This window comes from Drosophila grimshawi, unplaced genomic scaffold (genome assembly GCF_018153295.1).
Source record: "Drosophila grimshawi isolate 15287-2541.00 unplaced genomic scaffold, ASM1815329v1 contig_311, whole genome shotgun sequence".
In the NCBI taxonomy this organism is placed as follows: Eukaryota; Metazoa; Arthropoda; class Insecta; order Diptera; family Drosophilidae; genus Drosophila; species Drosophila grimshawi.
Window position 1 is genome coordinate 22604014 of NW_025063098.1, and position 13882 is coordinate 22617895.

The window sequence follows — 13882 nt, forward strand, 5'->3', positions numbered from 1 at the left end:
ATCATTTAGAGCTTTTCGATAGCCTGGTGATCGATAAGAGTTTTGTTCTTTCTATAAATATGACTGGTTGCCAGTGGGATTCTTTAGTTTTAAACGTTTCGCCATCCAGCCATGAACTTTCAGTGGAACATTTTGCTGTTGGGCGTAGTTTTCTTACTGGCCAGTGTCCGGGCAAGCAGTTTGCCCGGAGTACCGAGTAGCTTCACCAGTGAGGAGAGACTCACCTCAGCCATTTCAGGTAGGGCGGACTTGAATTTCCTAACAGCTGCTTATCGCACGAAAAATCGAAAGTACAGAGTACACAAGTCAAGATAATCTTTTCTATAAACAGCCAGCGTTGCGGATGAGATTAGCCAAGAGATGGTGAAGTATCTGAAAACGGGCGTAGAATCAGCAAGATTACAGCAATTGGGCGCTGAATTGCGCACGTCTCACAGCAAGAAGGATATTTTTACCGAGCCACTGGTGGATCTGAGTGCAGCTGATCAGTTTTTTACGTGTACAATCTGCCGTGCCACAGTCAATGTATTCGTGCGTACCCTTACGGGACCCGATGGCGAACTCACTGGACCGAATCGGGATCAGAATGCCAAGAAGACGATGCTTACCTTTTGTGACTATTTCAACATACAGACACAGGAAGTCTGCTCCGGTCTATTCGATCTGAACTGGCCCATTTTCGATTACATCTTCAATGAGACGATTGCTGAGTCGAAAAGCGTTTGTGGCATGCTACCCATCAAGATATGCCAGGCGGATCAGTCGGAGTACATCGTTAATTTGGAAATTGTCGGTGATATGCCCACCGAATCCAAGTCTGGAACGCCCGACCGCAGCGACAAGGATTTCAATGTTCTTCATCTAACCGACATCCACTATGATCCGGAGTACAAGAGCGGCGGTTTGGCGGACTGTGATGAGGGCATGTGCTGTCGGGATCCACTCCCCACCAATGCCGAGTCAGATGGAGCAGGATATTGGAGTGACTATAGGAATTGCGACACACCCAGGTACCTGATCGTTAACGCCTTCGAGCATATAAGTAAGACGCACAAGCTAGATTGGATTTACCACACGGGCGATGTGCCGCCACATAATGTCTGGTCCACCACGAGGAAGGGCAATATGGATATGCTGACGGAGATCGATGCCCTTCTTACTGAGCACTTCCCCAGCATTCCAGTCTATCCCTGTCTGGGCAATCACGAGCCACATCCAGCGAATGTGTAAGTAAACTCACTTATCTTATTTTTATTTTATTATTGAGATTATCTTAAATTATGTTATCGCTGATACGCTGGGATTATAGACTAACTTATAGCGAACACTGGTTAAAGTAAGAACTTAACACAATTTAAAAATCATTGAAAATTATATAAATGAAAAAAAGGAGTGTTAATGAAAACTATTTTTAAATCAGCTTCAAATTCAAAAGTTTTACTTAAAATTGTAAGTATTTTAAAGATTTGAATTTAATTAAATTTATACAAATATTTAAGGATTCTAGTGAATATTAAAAAAATAAAATTAGTTAATTTAGCAAAGTATGGGTAAGTGATTAAATTAATTCCTTGAATATTACAAACCTTTCAAGTATGCATAATTACTGAAATAAGTTTTACGTTAAGCCCTCATTTCAAATACTTTTCCAACATATTTTACTCAGATTTGGCAATGAAAATATACCAGATAATCTCCGTGTTGATTGGCTCTATGGGCACGTGTGGAGCCTGTGGTCCAAGTGGCTGCCCAAGGAAGCTGAAACTACCATACGCCGCGGTGGTTATTACACCCTTTCGCCCCGTGAAGGCCATCGGATCATTGCTTTGAACAGCATGGACTGTTATCTGTTCAATTGGTGGCTCTTGTACGATGGTTCTATTGTGCTGGAACAGCTGCAGTGGTTCCACGACACACTACTCGCTGCCGAGAAGAGTGGCGAACATGTCCATATATTGACCCACATCCCATCGGGCGATTCCGACTGCTGGACGGAATGGTCCCGAGAATATAATCGCATTGTGGCTCGCTTCAGCAAGGTGATCACGGGCATCTTTAATGGACACACGCACAAGGATGAGATGAATGTGCATTATACGGAAACAAATTTGGCCGCGGCCGTCTCCTGGAATGGCGGCAGTCTGACCAGTTACTCCTACAAGAATCCTAACTATCGTGTATACGAGCTGCATCCGGAGACGTTGCAGGTGCTTGAGCATCAGACTTGGACATTCAACCTAACCGAGGCCAATCTGAATTCAAATGTGTCGCCCAATTGGTACAAGGAGTACGAGTTCCGGCAAGAGTTCACCACCGACACAAGTCCCGACGGCATCGACAAGCTGCTCGAGAAAATGGCCAAGGAACCGAATATCTTGCGCAAATTCTGGCGTTACAAGTTCACCAGTGCGGATCCCAAACTGGACGTCGGCTGCTCTGATAGCTGCTTGAGCACCACCATCTGCCGCCTCGCAACCAGCAATTACCAGGATAAGCAACGCTGTCGCGAACTCCAAGCCATACTTAAGTTGAGTGTGAGTACCGATAATTGTTTGATGTCCCCTTTTAGCCTTTTTATTTTACCCGTTTTATATTTTTACCCATTGTTGCAGCTTGAGAACGAGAATAAGGACGATGGTGCAGCCACATTGATGCCTTACAGCGTCACCACATTGATGGGTTTACTGTGTCTGCTTCGCTTTTGGCTTTAATTGCAATTGAGTCGTCCACCGTTAATCCTTGAACAATGTCATCATGCATGGCTTATCTTGGTTGGCTGTGTCGCTCAATGATTATAGTTGGCTTATTTATAGCATATCGTTATTAATTAGTTCGATTAGCAACTGCGTCCATAAATTGCGCCATAAAAACACGTCCAATAATCGACGCGAATAAAGACCCCTAATGAAAACGAAACGGCGAGCAAAACTTTGTAGTTTTGAAACATTCAGAATTTTTTCTTTTTGTTTTTGTTTTTGATATACACACATATAATTACATAAAATTTGTTTTTCTTTTCATTTTTTTCGATTTTTTTTTTTTTGGTTTTTGCTTTGCTATTTAGTTTGTTGGCATGTGAATACTTTGTGCTTGGATTTGATTAAGCGCTACATTAGAATCCAAGGTTGAAATGGGGTTGGGGTTTGCTTTTGCTCTCTTTGACCTTTGTACATACACACATATACATATCCAAACCACATACTTATATTTACAAACGTGAAATTGTAATCCTTGTGCCGGCCTCGTCCCTGATCTACCATCGTTATGTTTGCTTTTCTTTTGTTATTATTTACTTGTTAGTGTTAGTGTTGTTGTTGTTGTTTATTTTTTTCATTTTGCTCACTTAAAGCGCGCACATCAGCGTGGCAATGTCGAAATCATGCTCATCGGCCTTGCGTATGATGACGGTTGCCTGATTCTGATAACGTCCGGTGGACAACAGACGCACACTGGTCACGCCACAGAAAACGGCCTGCTCGGGTCCAAGTTCGTTGGTGGCGCCACAGACGGCACTTGCCATTTCCATGCCAGTGGTATCCAATCCAGCCGAGCCGCCAATCTCCAAACGATCTTCGAATAGATGACACTAAGAGCAATGTGACCAGCAGCAGGGTCAGTGCAAATCTCAATATGCGCGCACAATTCACAAATACTCACATCATAATTGACCTTATCCTGGGCACGCACACTCTTGCTACCAATGCGTATGGAACCCAGGGAGACGGCAGCCGGAAAGAGTGCGGAGAGCGTACAGTTGCGAGCATGTCCAAAATTGGACATCTTGTAAACGGCGGCGCTATCCTGGACAAGTATATTGCAGGCTAACAGCGAAAGGAATATAAACAACCGTAGTGAATAATTAAAGTCTAAATTCGTTAACTAAACAAATGATGTGAAAAAATTAACACTGTTTAATAAAGATGAAATCTAAAAATTTAAGAAAACAAATGTAAATACTGATTATAAATAATTGTTTGATTTATCACTGATACTTAAGCTTGGTCATAATCAATGTTATAAGTAATGATTATTTTATAACCCATTGATTGTGCCATAATCTATAATCATTGTTGATCGGCATTGGCAATAGAGTTTTCATGTCCGTCTGTACGTACATCGGAACTAGAAACTTCGAAATTTCGTTTGAAACTGCTCTTATCCGAAGCATTGATTAAAGTTAGTTTGATTTTGAAACTTACGCTGGGTAATCTTGTGGAAACGCACATTGGCCACAAAGGAGCCACGTGTGGGGATGCGATACTGCAGCAGTGCAGCATTCTGGCTGGAGCGAAAGAATTTCTTATTGCTGTAGCGTGGCCTGGAATGAGTATTGATTGTTTTCGCTATACACAGTCAAAGCTTGTAGTCAGGGGAAATAGCTACCACTGCTTGTTGTTGTTGCAGAACTCATAGACGCGATCCTCGAGCACGCGATGATGATCCTTCAGACCCGGAAAGTACTCACCATTCAGTTCCCAGCCATCAACAAACTGCACAAAGACATAAATATTTTCAACGCATAAGCTGTGTTTGTGTAGGTGGAAGCAATTTGCTTGATGCCTGAAATATTTACCGCCATTAGACCGCCCGACTCACAATTGACGTCATAGTGTTTCATGGTTATTTCCACAATTGTGTCTGGTTCGCCAATCACATACAAACCACAAACTGTGTCTGCTCCACCTTCAGCAGCCACAGCAGCAGCGGCAGCAGCTGTCTCCAGCTCATCACCGGCAACCGCTGCCATCTCCAGCAGTGATGCATCTCCGCGCAAATTGAGCGCCGCCAGTGGTGCTGTTGGTGCTGACACCGACTTCTTGAAGATGTAATCACCTGGCTCCGAAGCCACATGCATGCAATCTGTAATAATATAACAAGAACTCTTAGCTGCAATGCCTGCTAGCCATACGAATCAAAATTGGCCAGCTGCACAAATGGCAATAACCAAAGGCAATAGCTAATAGTGTATGTGGGCTAATTGAAAGTAATTTGGCAAAATGCACATGCAAATTGTAGCCACGTTTTGACTGCCGTTTAGCAAATTAATTTATCTTACACAGACTTTGAGACTGTCCAGCTGATGCCACTTAATGCCTGAGCCATTGTTATGGCTACAGTGACCTGATTTATGGAGCGGATTATTAGCTGGATTTTGGTAACCCACACAAACCGACGCACACACACACACGCGCAGAAAAACACACACATGAAAATCCAATCGCACGTTTAGTCAGCTCACTGGTAGCATTTTATGACCCTTATTCCTGGCCAAAAACAATTAAACTGTTGTCTGAATTTTTTGCATGCTTGTCACACACGCAACTGTTGATTGTATGCGTCGTGTGTGTGTGTGTGTGTGGGTGTGTTTTGGTGTGAGTGTGGGTGTAGTCTGAGTGTAGTTTTTATGTGTAACTAATGGAATACTCATAAATTCTCTTACTACGCAAACAGTACTCGTATTTGTATACCCTAGCAAAGGGTGTACAATGTAGGGTATTAATAATGAAACAGAATGTACAAATTTTCAGTGGCTGAAGTTAACATACCTATTTCTTATCTAGAGAAAATAGAATTTAATTTGAAACTTTAAATTTAATTACAATTTTTATTTATTTTTTATTCCTTTTTATAAATGGTGTGCTGATTTTAGTCCATTTTAAATAAAAAAAGGTTAATTACGGTTCTTTAAGACTAATTTTATAGCTTTCACGAATCAAGGGTATTTACTCGTCGAGGTGTTTGCCAAACTGTGTATGGTTTTTGAGTGTGTGCGTGTGTTTGGTCTTGGACATTTGGCGCCTGATTGTTTATTATGCTACCAAATTGCATTAAATTGTCACAACTTGTTCCATTTAATAATTAATTCTAATGCGCTTAACACATAAATTAACATTCTGCATAATTGATAAATAACGATTCGAGTTGTATTAATAATAAATATTTATATGCATTATATATTTTATACATTTATTTATGCTAGTTGTTATTATTAATCTTGTTTTCAATCAAGAGAGCCCTGTGGCTTAACTTGATTTAAGCTCCAATGAATACATAAACATTCTAGGCTTTCACATTTTTGCACTACAAAATAAATTGAATAAATTGTTTCATAATTAAAGACTTAAGATGATGTCATCTGTGAATAAACTATCACGCAAAAATTTTGTCAGTTTCCTGGCACAAGCTTAAAAAAAACAGCAATTACAAATCAACACGATAAGCGGAAAAGCAAAATTTGCTGGTCCGCATTATCCATTACACAAGGATAATGAAGGCTAGAGGCATCTTGCGGTTGCCTTGCCAATTGCTGGCGCGTGGCCAATTTAGTTTGATATTTTTAGATGCGCGCATCATCTGAATTTACATATAGTTTCCGCTTGTGAGCATAATATCAACACAGGAATCATTAAATATTTGCAAACTTAGAATCGCAATATGAATTTAATGGCTAATCATGTGACCAATGATTCGGGTTTCCTGTTTAATGGTTATTCTGCAAAATAAATTGAGTCAAGTGCAATTCTCTGAAATTTGCTTGCATCGCATGGTTAACCAATTTTGGATCCTTTTGAATAAATCACACATACGTCATGTGGCTTAAGTGCTTACAAGGAAAATACTTGACAACATGTGGGGAAAAGCAATTTAAAAGACAATTTAGTCAAACTGAAAATATTTTGTAAGCCATACACTAGAAAAAATGCGAACCGAACTTGAAACTTTGTTTTAAGATATACAAAAAAAATTATATATACATATATATTATTATATATTTATTTATGGGAGGTATTTATGTTTAAACTTTGAACTCAAATGATTTCTTTTGTTCTAGAAACTTTAAATTAAAATATATGACTTATTTTTGCGGTTTACATCAATTGGACTACTGCTAAATAAAGGAAATGTGCTTTGATTTGAAATAAAAAATGCAAACAAAGAAGAAAACTATAAAGTTATGTTCAGATCTTGAATTGTGCATAAGACTAAATCATACTTTAGGAGTTATTCAAGCTCGAACCTTGAAGGCATTCGTTCATTATAGAAACATCAATTTACAATCATTTATGGGAGAAATAAGTCTGGCTAAGGGTAAGTTAAGACATATTCAAAAAGAAATAATGTGATCTGTTTTAGAAACCAAAATTGATTGTAAAAGAGCTCCGCAAACTTCTTGACTCTGATACAAAGTTCTTCAATTTTTCTCTGTGTAAGCACTTTTGACGGCCGCCAAAGTGCATTTAACCCAAAGGCGGTTCACTAAAACTTTTACCTACCAATTTGTTAGCTCATATCCCTTACTTCGCAGTCCATTTCTCTCTCCCTTTCTCCCTCACTCCCTCTCCCCCTCTCTCTCTATCTCTCTCTTTCTCCTCTCCATCTCTTTCAAAGTGAGTGTGTTGTTGTCTTACCTGCGATTCTGTGCTCGTTGTAGGGCATTGCTGCGCCTGGGTAGAGCTCAAAAGAGCGCTTCACTGTGGGCCAAGCCTGCGAAAAGATTAAAAGTGTAGGATAAAAATAGCAAAAGCTGGCTTTTTCTTTCATTTTGTTTTTTAACTTTTGCCGGTGCTGTTTTTTAGGCGATATAGAGAAGATGCATTGAAAATAAACCAAAAATGTTGTTGACAAAGGCGATAAAATCAGCGGGCAACCGAGCTAATACTAGCTTTTCATCGAACCCAAAAAAAAAAAACATGAATTACGAGAAAAAGACGAAGTTGCGCTTTGTACTTGAGTCGAGAGCTAACAGCGGGCCGCATGTTGTTCACTTTGTGGGGGGGCGGTTGAACGGGGGCTGTCTGAGCTGCTAATATCGCACTTTAATCTCAATGCAGCTGCTGGGCAATTGCCAGTTTTAATTAAACCCCGTACCAATAGTTGAACAACAATTCAATAGCCACAATACACAATACACACTCGACACACAACTTGCAACTGGACTCAGCGCTCAGATTGGGCAGTCTAGAACACTTGAGTGATTGTGTGTCTTGAATTTTAAGCATGACTGAATTTTTCTTGAAAGGTCGAAACATTATAAATAGCAACAGTCAGCAGCCAAAATGATGTCGAGCGACTTATGAGAAGCATTACAAATACCCCGTACATATTCATATATAAAAAAAATATTTTGGCTTAAATATGTTTTTTGCCTTAAATTCGTTGTCAGCGTCAGCTATGAAATGTAAAAAAGAATATTTCATTTATAAAAAGAGGTCACCAGACAACAAACATATTTCTCTACATTTAAAACATACTTTAAACTTATTCTGTAGTTGTAAATGATTTTAAAAATGTGTCTAATACACAGAATATATGGAATGTTATAGGTCGTTGTCATAAGTCATTGTAGGCTCTCGACTAGAAAAATTGCTTTTATAATTTCTTTTTACTTAATTCAATTATTTTACTTTTTTTTTTTTTTTGGCGTCCTCTTTTGATTGGACACTAATTGAAATTGAAATTGGTACGAGCCTACAAGTCGGCAAAAACAAGAGAAAAAAAAGTTGCGTTAATATTGATAAATGAGAATTCGCATCTCCGAGCCCTCCTCGTCTGCTAGCAAAATAATTGTGTTTGCGGCTAAGTTTGGACAATTGTTTGCGCAACACTCGAAAAAAGCGGACGCGATTTTTGTCTATAACGAGCTGGGCTACCGAAAGGCGCCCTGTGCTTGTGAAACTGTCAATTAGTGGCGGCTTTGTCGGATTAACTTTAAGCTGCACCAAACTCTCTCACACACACAGACAGAACTACATATCGTTGATATGTCTTGGTGACGTCATCTATATTTGACGCAAACGAGCTCACTGAAAAGTCAATCGTTAGCCTGTTTAGCATTTCGCAGCATTCGTCAAAATTGATGACAGCCAGCAAGTAAATAATAAATATGATCCCTTCGAAAACACTCATCGCAAGTTGATTTGCATAATAATATTATTCGCTGGATGAGATTCGGTATGCTCCAGCTGCGTAAACTGTCAGGATGCTTTTATTCAAGTTAAAGGCATTCTAGTTGCTTTTGCTGGAGGCAGCTGGTCAGAGATATACTCATAAAAGAATTATTGGTTGTCAACGACGTCAATATTTCCATACCCTACACAAATACACACACACACAAACACACACTCATAAAGTGACACCCACACATACTTCCATGAGGGCATACAAAAGTTTTGACTCTTTTTTTACGGCTCACTTTAAAATGTTTTTTTTTTTTTTTGATATATGCACACAATTCTTGGTGCTGGCAAGGTCTCTTGCATATATTAATGATTTAACTTGTGTATTAAATCCAATTGGAATAATACATTGACACTTTAAGAGCACTTCCTCACAAGCTCCTGAAATGCTGCGTCAAACAAATCCAAACTTTCTAATTTTAATTGGGGAACTCTAATTAGATAAAAATTATGCTTGTCATGCAATCATGTTCAGCTCTACTGATGCAGAATATCTTAAATATTATGACTTAATTAAAATGCCACCAACGGCAGCAGGAAAAGCTCCAATAACAATAACAACAACAGCAACAACAACGTCGCACCTACACAAACTAAGTACGAAGCGGAAGTGCTTTAAAAGGTATTCGGAATCCTTTTCAAATATTTATTTTTCACCGGCAAAGCGCCAGATTTGCGCTAAGCTGTGAGTTTCTCCAAATATTCACCCGAAGTCTCCTGTAGTGAAAGTATATCATGACTTAATCATAAGACAGCTGTTAAAGTTTGGCCAAATATATGGCCAAATACCGACTGTGAAAGGGTTTTTGGCCAGCAACAGGCGACTGTCCTTATTGCCATAAAACCATTTTCTTTTTATTTGCCATTTGCGCGCTCATGAAATATTAAGCGCAATTTTGTTTGATTTTTTGCTCGATCTGTTTGAGAATATGCAGATTGATTCGCTGTCTGCGTTGGATTGTAGCTAATGCCTACAGGAAATTTATATTTGCATTTATAAAACCATGCTGGCTTAATTCTAAGATAAATATCATCTACATGATTTATGAGTAACAGCTTAATAATAATATTCCTAGAAAACAGAATGAATTGATAAATAGTACAATCAATTGTTGTATGATATATTAACATAATTTTTTAACTTTTATGTTGTTGAAGTTATTAATTTTTTAATTATTTCGCATTTATTTAGCAAGACTTTTCATTGAATGAGTTATTTTGATTTGAATAGATTAAATTAGATTATGTCTTTCTAATTTAAATAGAATATAATTAAATAAATTTCATTTATTGATTAATTCATTTGACTATTTAATGTAAATAATTATAAAGTCAATCTCATTAAGAATATGTAAAACTGCAACCGATATTCTACCAGAAAGTACCTTTTTATATATCAATGCAAAATGTTGCATATTAAAAAATTCATTTTTGATTACGCATACGCCTCGTTGGTCATCTGTGTTATTTACATGGGGGCAGTCAAATAAATTAAATTCATTTACGCAAAATGTTAATCAACTATAAACTGCAGCCGCAATATTGATAACAGCTCTTCAGGCCTGCAATTGCAAATGAAACCAAATTGCAGCCTTTTTTTAGTGACTGTTGGGGCAGGCTGCAAGGGGCTAATTACCGCAGATTGCCGCCGTAGGGAGCTTCATTAACATTATGCAATGTCTGTGGTGCAGCAAAAGAAAAAATGGTTAAGTGTCGGTTTTTCATATGCAAACAAATTTATTACTTTGCCGGAAATTAGCATAGCGTAGTATGCCACATGCCACCGACCTACAACGACTCCATCTTCCTCGAAATTTATTGAACATGTTGCAGCGGATATTATGCAAAATGCGCGTATTGCGCTTCATATTTCGCGTGGAGGCATCGAGTATTATTTTTATTTATTCTTTTTGGCATAAATTTGCTTGCCAAATGTAAACAGCTGCTTCAATATGAGACTAAGATGTTGAATTTATTGGCTTAAAGGGCAAATTCTGTTTTTTTTGGGCCCCGACACAACAGCTGACAAATTGCTGTCGATTAAAACTTTATGCCCTGCAAGTAACTTGTCCAAAAACATTGCTTTAATTCACTTTGCCTGGATGCCATGACAAATAAGCTGTAATTAACAAAGTTTGTTGAAATAAATGACTGTGATACGATCTATTCTATAAGGGCACCTACATTCATCCAGGTGTTGTAAATGTTGTTTACCAATTAGGGCGTCGACTGCACATCAAGTTGCCAACACTTTATTTTAATTGGCCATGTTCTTCATATGGGCCACATCAAATGCCACAGCCAGATGCAACATTGTTTGAGTTCTTGATAGAAGTCCAAGCATATCCAAATCCCCCCTCAAACCTTATGTTGCTTAACTGGCTGTTAAGAGCCAAAGTGTTTCTGATGCTGTTAACATGCGACATTAAGCGAGCATCAAGTGCGGCCAGACAGCATAGGGACCCAGAACTGGCTGCCTGACAGCAGCTCTAAGCAATTTCCGACTGGCTGGCTCGATGACTGACCAGCGTGACTACAATGGCAATCAACGTGGACGATTGCAGTTTGTCGGATGGGTGGTCATGGACTACAATCAAAGACCAGTCTTTGCAGTGCAACCAAGCGCACCCTGCCTGGTCTTTTCCTGTTCCTTGCTGCCTGCTTGTTGATTTTCTCCCTCAGTCACAATAGGCAGTCAAGTTTGATTTGCATTAACATAGCTAATTTACAGCTGAGCTAATTTATAGCTATTCTCAACTCAGTCGAGGAACATATTGTTATTTCAGGCAATCGGCTTTGCGACAACATAAACATTGGTTACGGGTTGAAAGCATGTTTAATGCGTTTCACTACCTGTAGATTGAACTCGTTTGAATAGTTTAGTTTAATATTTCAAATGGAGTTTCTTAAGAAATAAATTGTTAGCTTTATTTAACTGCTGAAATTGTGATTTGTTGAATGTAGACGCATCAAGAGGAAATTAAAATTGCTATCATCAAATGTGAAATGCATTGTGTGAGGAATTCTATACACTTATTCTTCCCCAAGGACGAGTTGTTGATTTGGCTATTGCAAAATTGTATAAATATGCTGCAGAATGAATCAGAGATATATGTATATGTATACATAATTATATTACCAAAAATTTTAAAACAGTTTAATTAAAAGTGAAACACGTTGTTTTGTAATGAGCTCATTTGCCAGTAAATTATTATTATTTTTAAATGATTTTTTTTATATATATATTTATTTATTTAATGTAGACTAAATGCGGTCCACTATTTTTTAATAACGGCTTTGAAGAAATAAGAATTTAAAATTCAAGTTACAATTGTAATTAAATACAATTAAAAGAGAGTATTTAAATTTAAAGTGGAAAAATAAAAATAAATAAGTAATTTAATAAATCTGGGGGTTAAAACATTTAAAATTGCCCAAATTAAAATCACAGCCTTAAACCAAATGAAGAGTCACTATTTGAAAAATGTTTTTTTTGTGTGAAAAAATCTACAAAAATTTAAAAATCGCAGTTTTAGAGCAGATAAAGATTCAGCCTCTTAGAGCGTATGTAAGAGGCTACATTTTTTTGCTGGAAAATCGGTCAATCCACAAATAAAAAAATAATGTAAAATTCCGCTTTACTATCCTGTCATCAATGAAAAGATTAACTAACAACACAATGAAAACATCTCAACAAGAGAAACAGAGGAGATTAGCTAAGGCTAAAATAAAATAATACTAATAACTTGCAGCTGCTGCCTGACCCAAATATGGATCTAATAACAATGACAACGCATGTGTAATAAAACATAAATTGATATCCAAGCAAAGAGTGCTTCTGATATTACAGTCAGAGCCCTCTAATCTTGCACACGGCCAAACTTTTACGTATAATTTGAGACTAATGAAAGCAATCTGATTGCCATGAATCAACTAACAAACACAAAAAAAAAAACATATCAAAGGTTTCAAAAAGTTTGCTCATAAAAGCGACAGAGTCGAGGCCTATCAATCGTCCTGCGGCGAATTCCGGACAAAGTCACAACGTCCCAAAATTAAATCAAAAGATTGAAAGATTAATTTGTGGCATTAATTCGTATCAAAAGTTAACCCCAACTTCAACTTGTTGATTGAAATTAAATTAAAAGCGTGTTCTTTGGCTCCTCCTCCTCCTGTAGACTTACCTGCACTCCCAGCACAATCATGGACAAGTAGAAATAAACGACAAGCTTCATTCCGGCGGTATTTGCGTATTTCGCTGTACTAAAGTGAGCCGTAAAATTGAGTTTTCGATGACAATTAAGCGACGGTCAAATTTCTAATTCTGTTTACGAGGGCGCCAATTTTTAAAATCGCAGGATACGTGCTGTGTCCGAATTGTTATTGTGTTTTGAAGATGCTCTCAATAAGGCCAGGACCTAAGCTGATTAAAAGGATTAGCGGCCACCGGATGGTGTCACGCAAACCAATAATTGACGACAACGGGACGAAGGACGGTCACGCAGTTCTTTGCACTTTGGAGTGCCACTGAAACTAAAACTGAATCTGAATGAAACTTGAACGCGTTTTGAATGACACAGAAACCGTTACACACGAGGATAAGGCTAAAGATAAAAGGATATTTCAAGTGAAGCGCTCCAGCAACGAATTGCAATGTACGACTTCCGTTCGCTGGCCCACGAGACGTCAAAGCTGCCGCACGACGACAGAATGTGAGTCCTTATCAGCGGCGCATTTCCTTTTATAGTCCTGCCTCGTGTCGCCATCCACCCCCTCCCACGACTATACAGACACCTACCCGACATCAGCCTTGTACTGCTTTTGGTCGGGTTCGTTGTCGTTTCCTTTTTGTTGTGGGAATGCAGTTCTGATGCCCAAAGGTTTAACTGCTGCTGCTTTAACTAAATAATATACTTCATTTAGTA

General features: G+C 38.3%; 2 protein-coding genes across 2 annotated transcripts; one reads left to right on the forward strand and one right to left on the reverse strand.

Moving 5' to 3' along the window:
* The first annotated feature begins 111 nt into the window (after window positions 1–111).
* On the forward strand, window positions 112–2916 carry LOC6568533 (sphingomyelin phosphodiesterase 1). The gene is made up of 4 exons (XM_001994762.2): window positions 112–238; window positions 332–1226; window positions 1667–2534; window positions 2613–2916. The coding sequence occupies exons 1-4, from the start codon at window positions 112–114 to the stop codon at window positions 2709–2711; spliced, it is 1989 nt and encodes a 662-aa protein (XP_001994798.1). The 3' UTR covers window positions 2712–2916.
* An 11-nt stretch (window positions 2917–2927) lies between these two features.
* LOC6568532 (corticotropin-releasing factor-binding protein) lies at window positions 2928–13644 on the reverse strand. The gene is made up of 7 exons (XM_001994761.3): window positions 13142–13644; window positions 7410–7485; window positions 4574–4860; window positions 4384–4490; window positions 4200–4318; window positions 3658–3821; window positions 2928–3586 (listed from the first exon to the last, which is right to left on the reverse strand). The coding sequence occupies exons 1-7, from the start codon at window positions 13190–13192 to the stop codon at window positions 3344–3346; spliced, it is 1047 nt and encodes a 348-aa protein (XP_001994797.1). The 5' UTR covers window positions 13193–13644; the 3' UTR covers window positions 2928–3343.
* Between the last annotated feature and the right edge of the window lie 238 nt (window positions 13645–13882).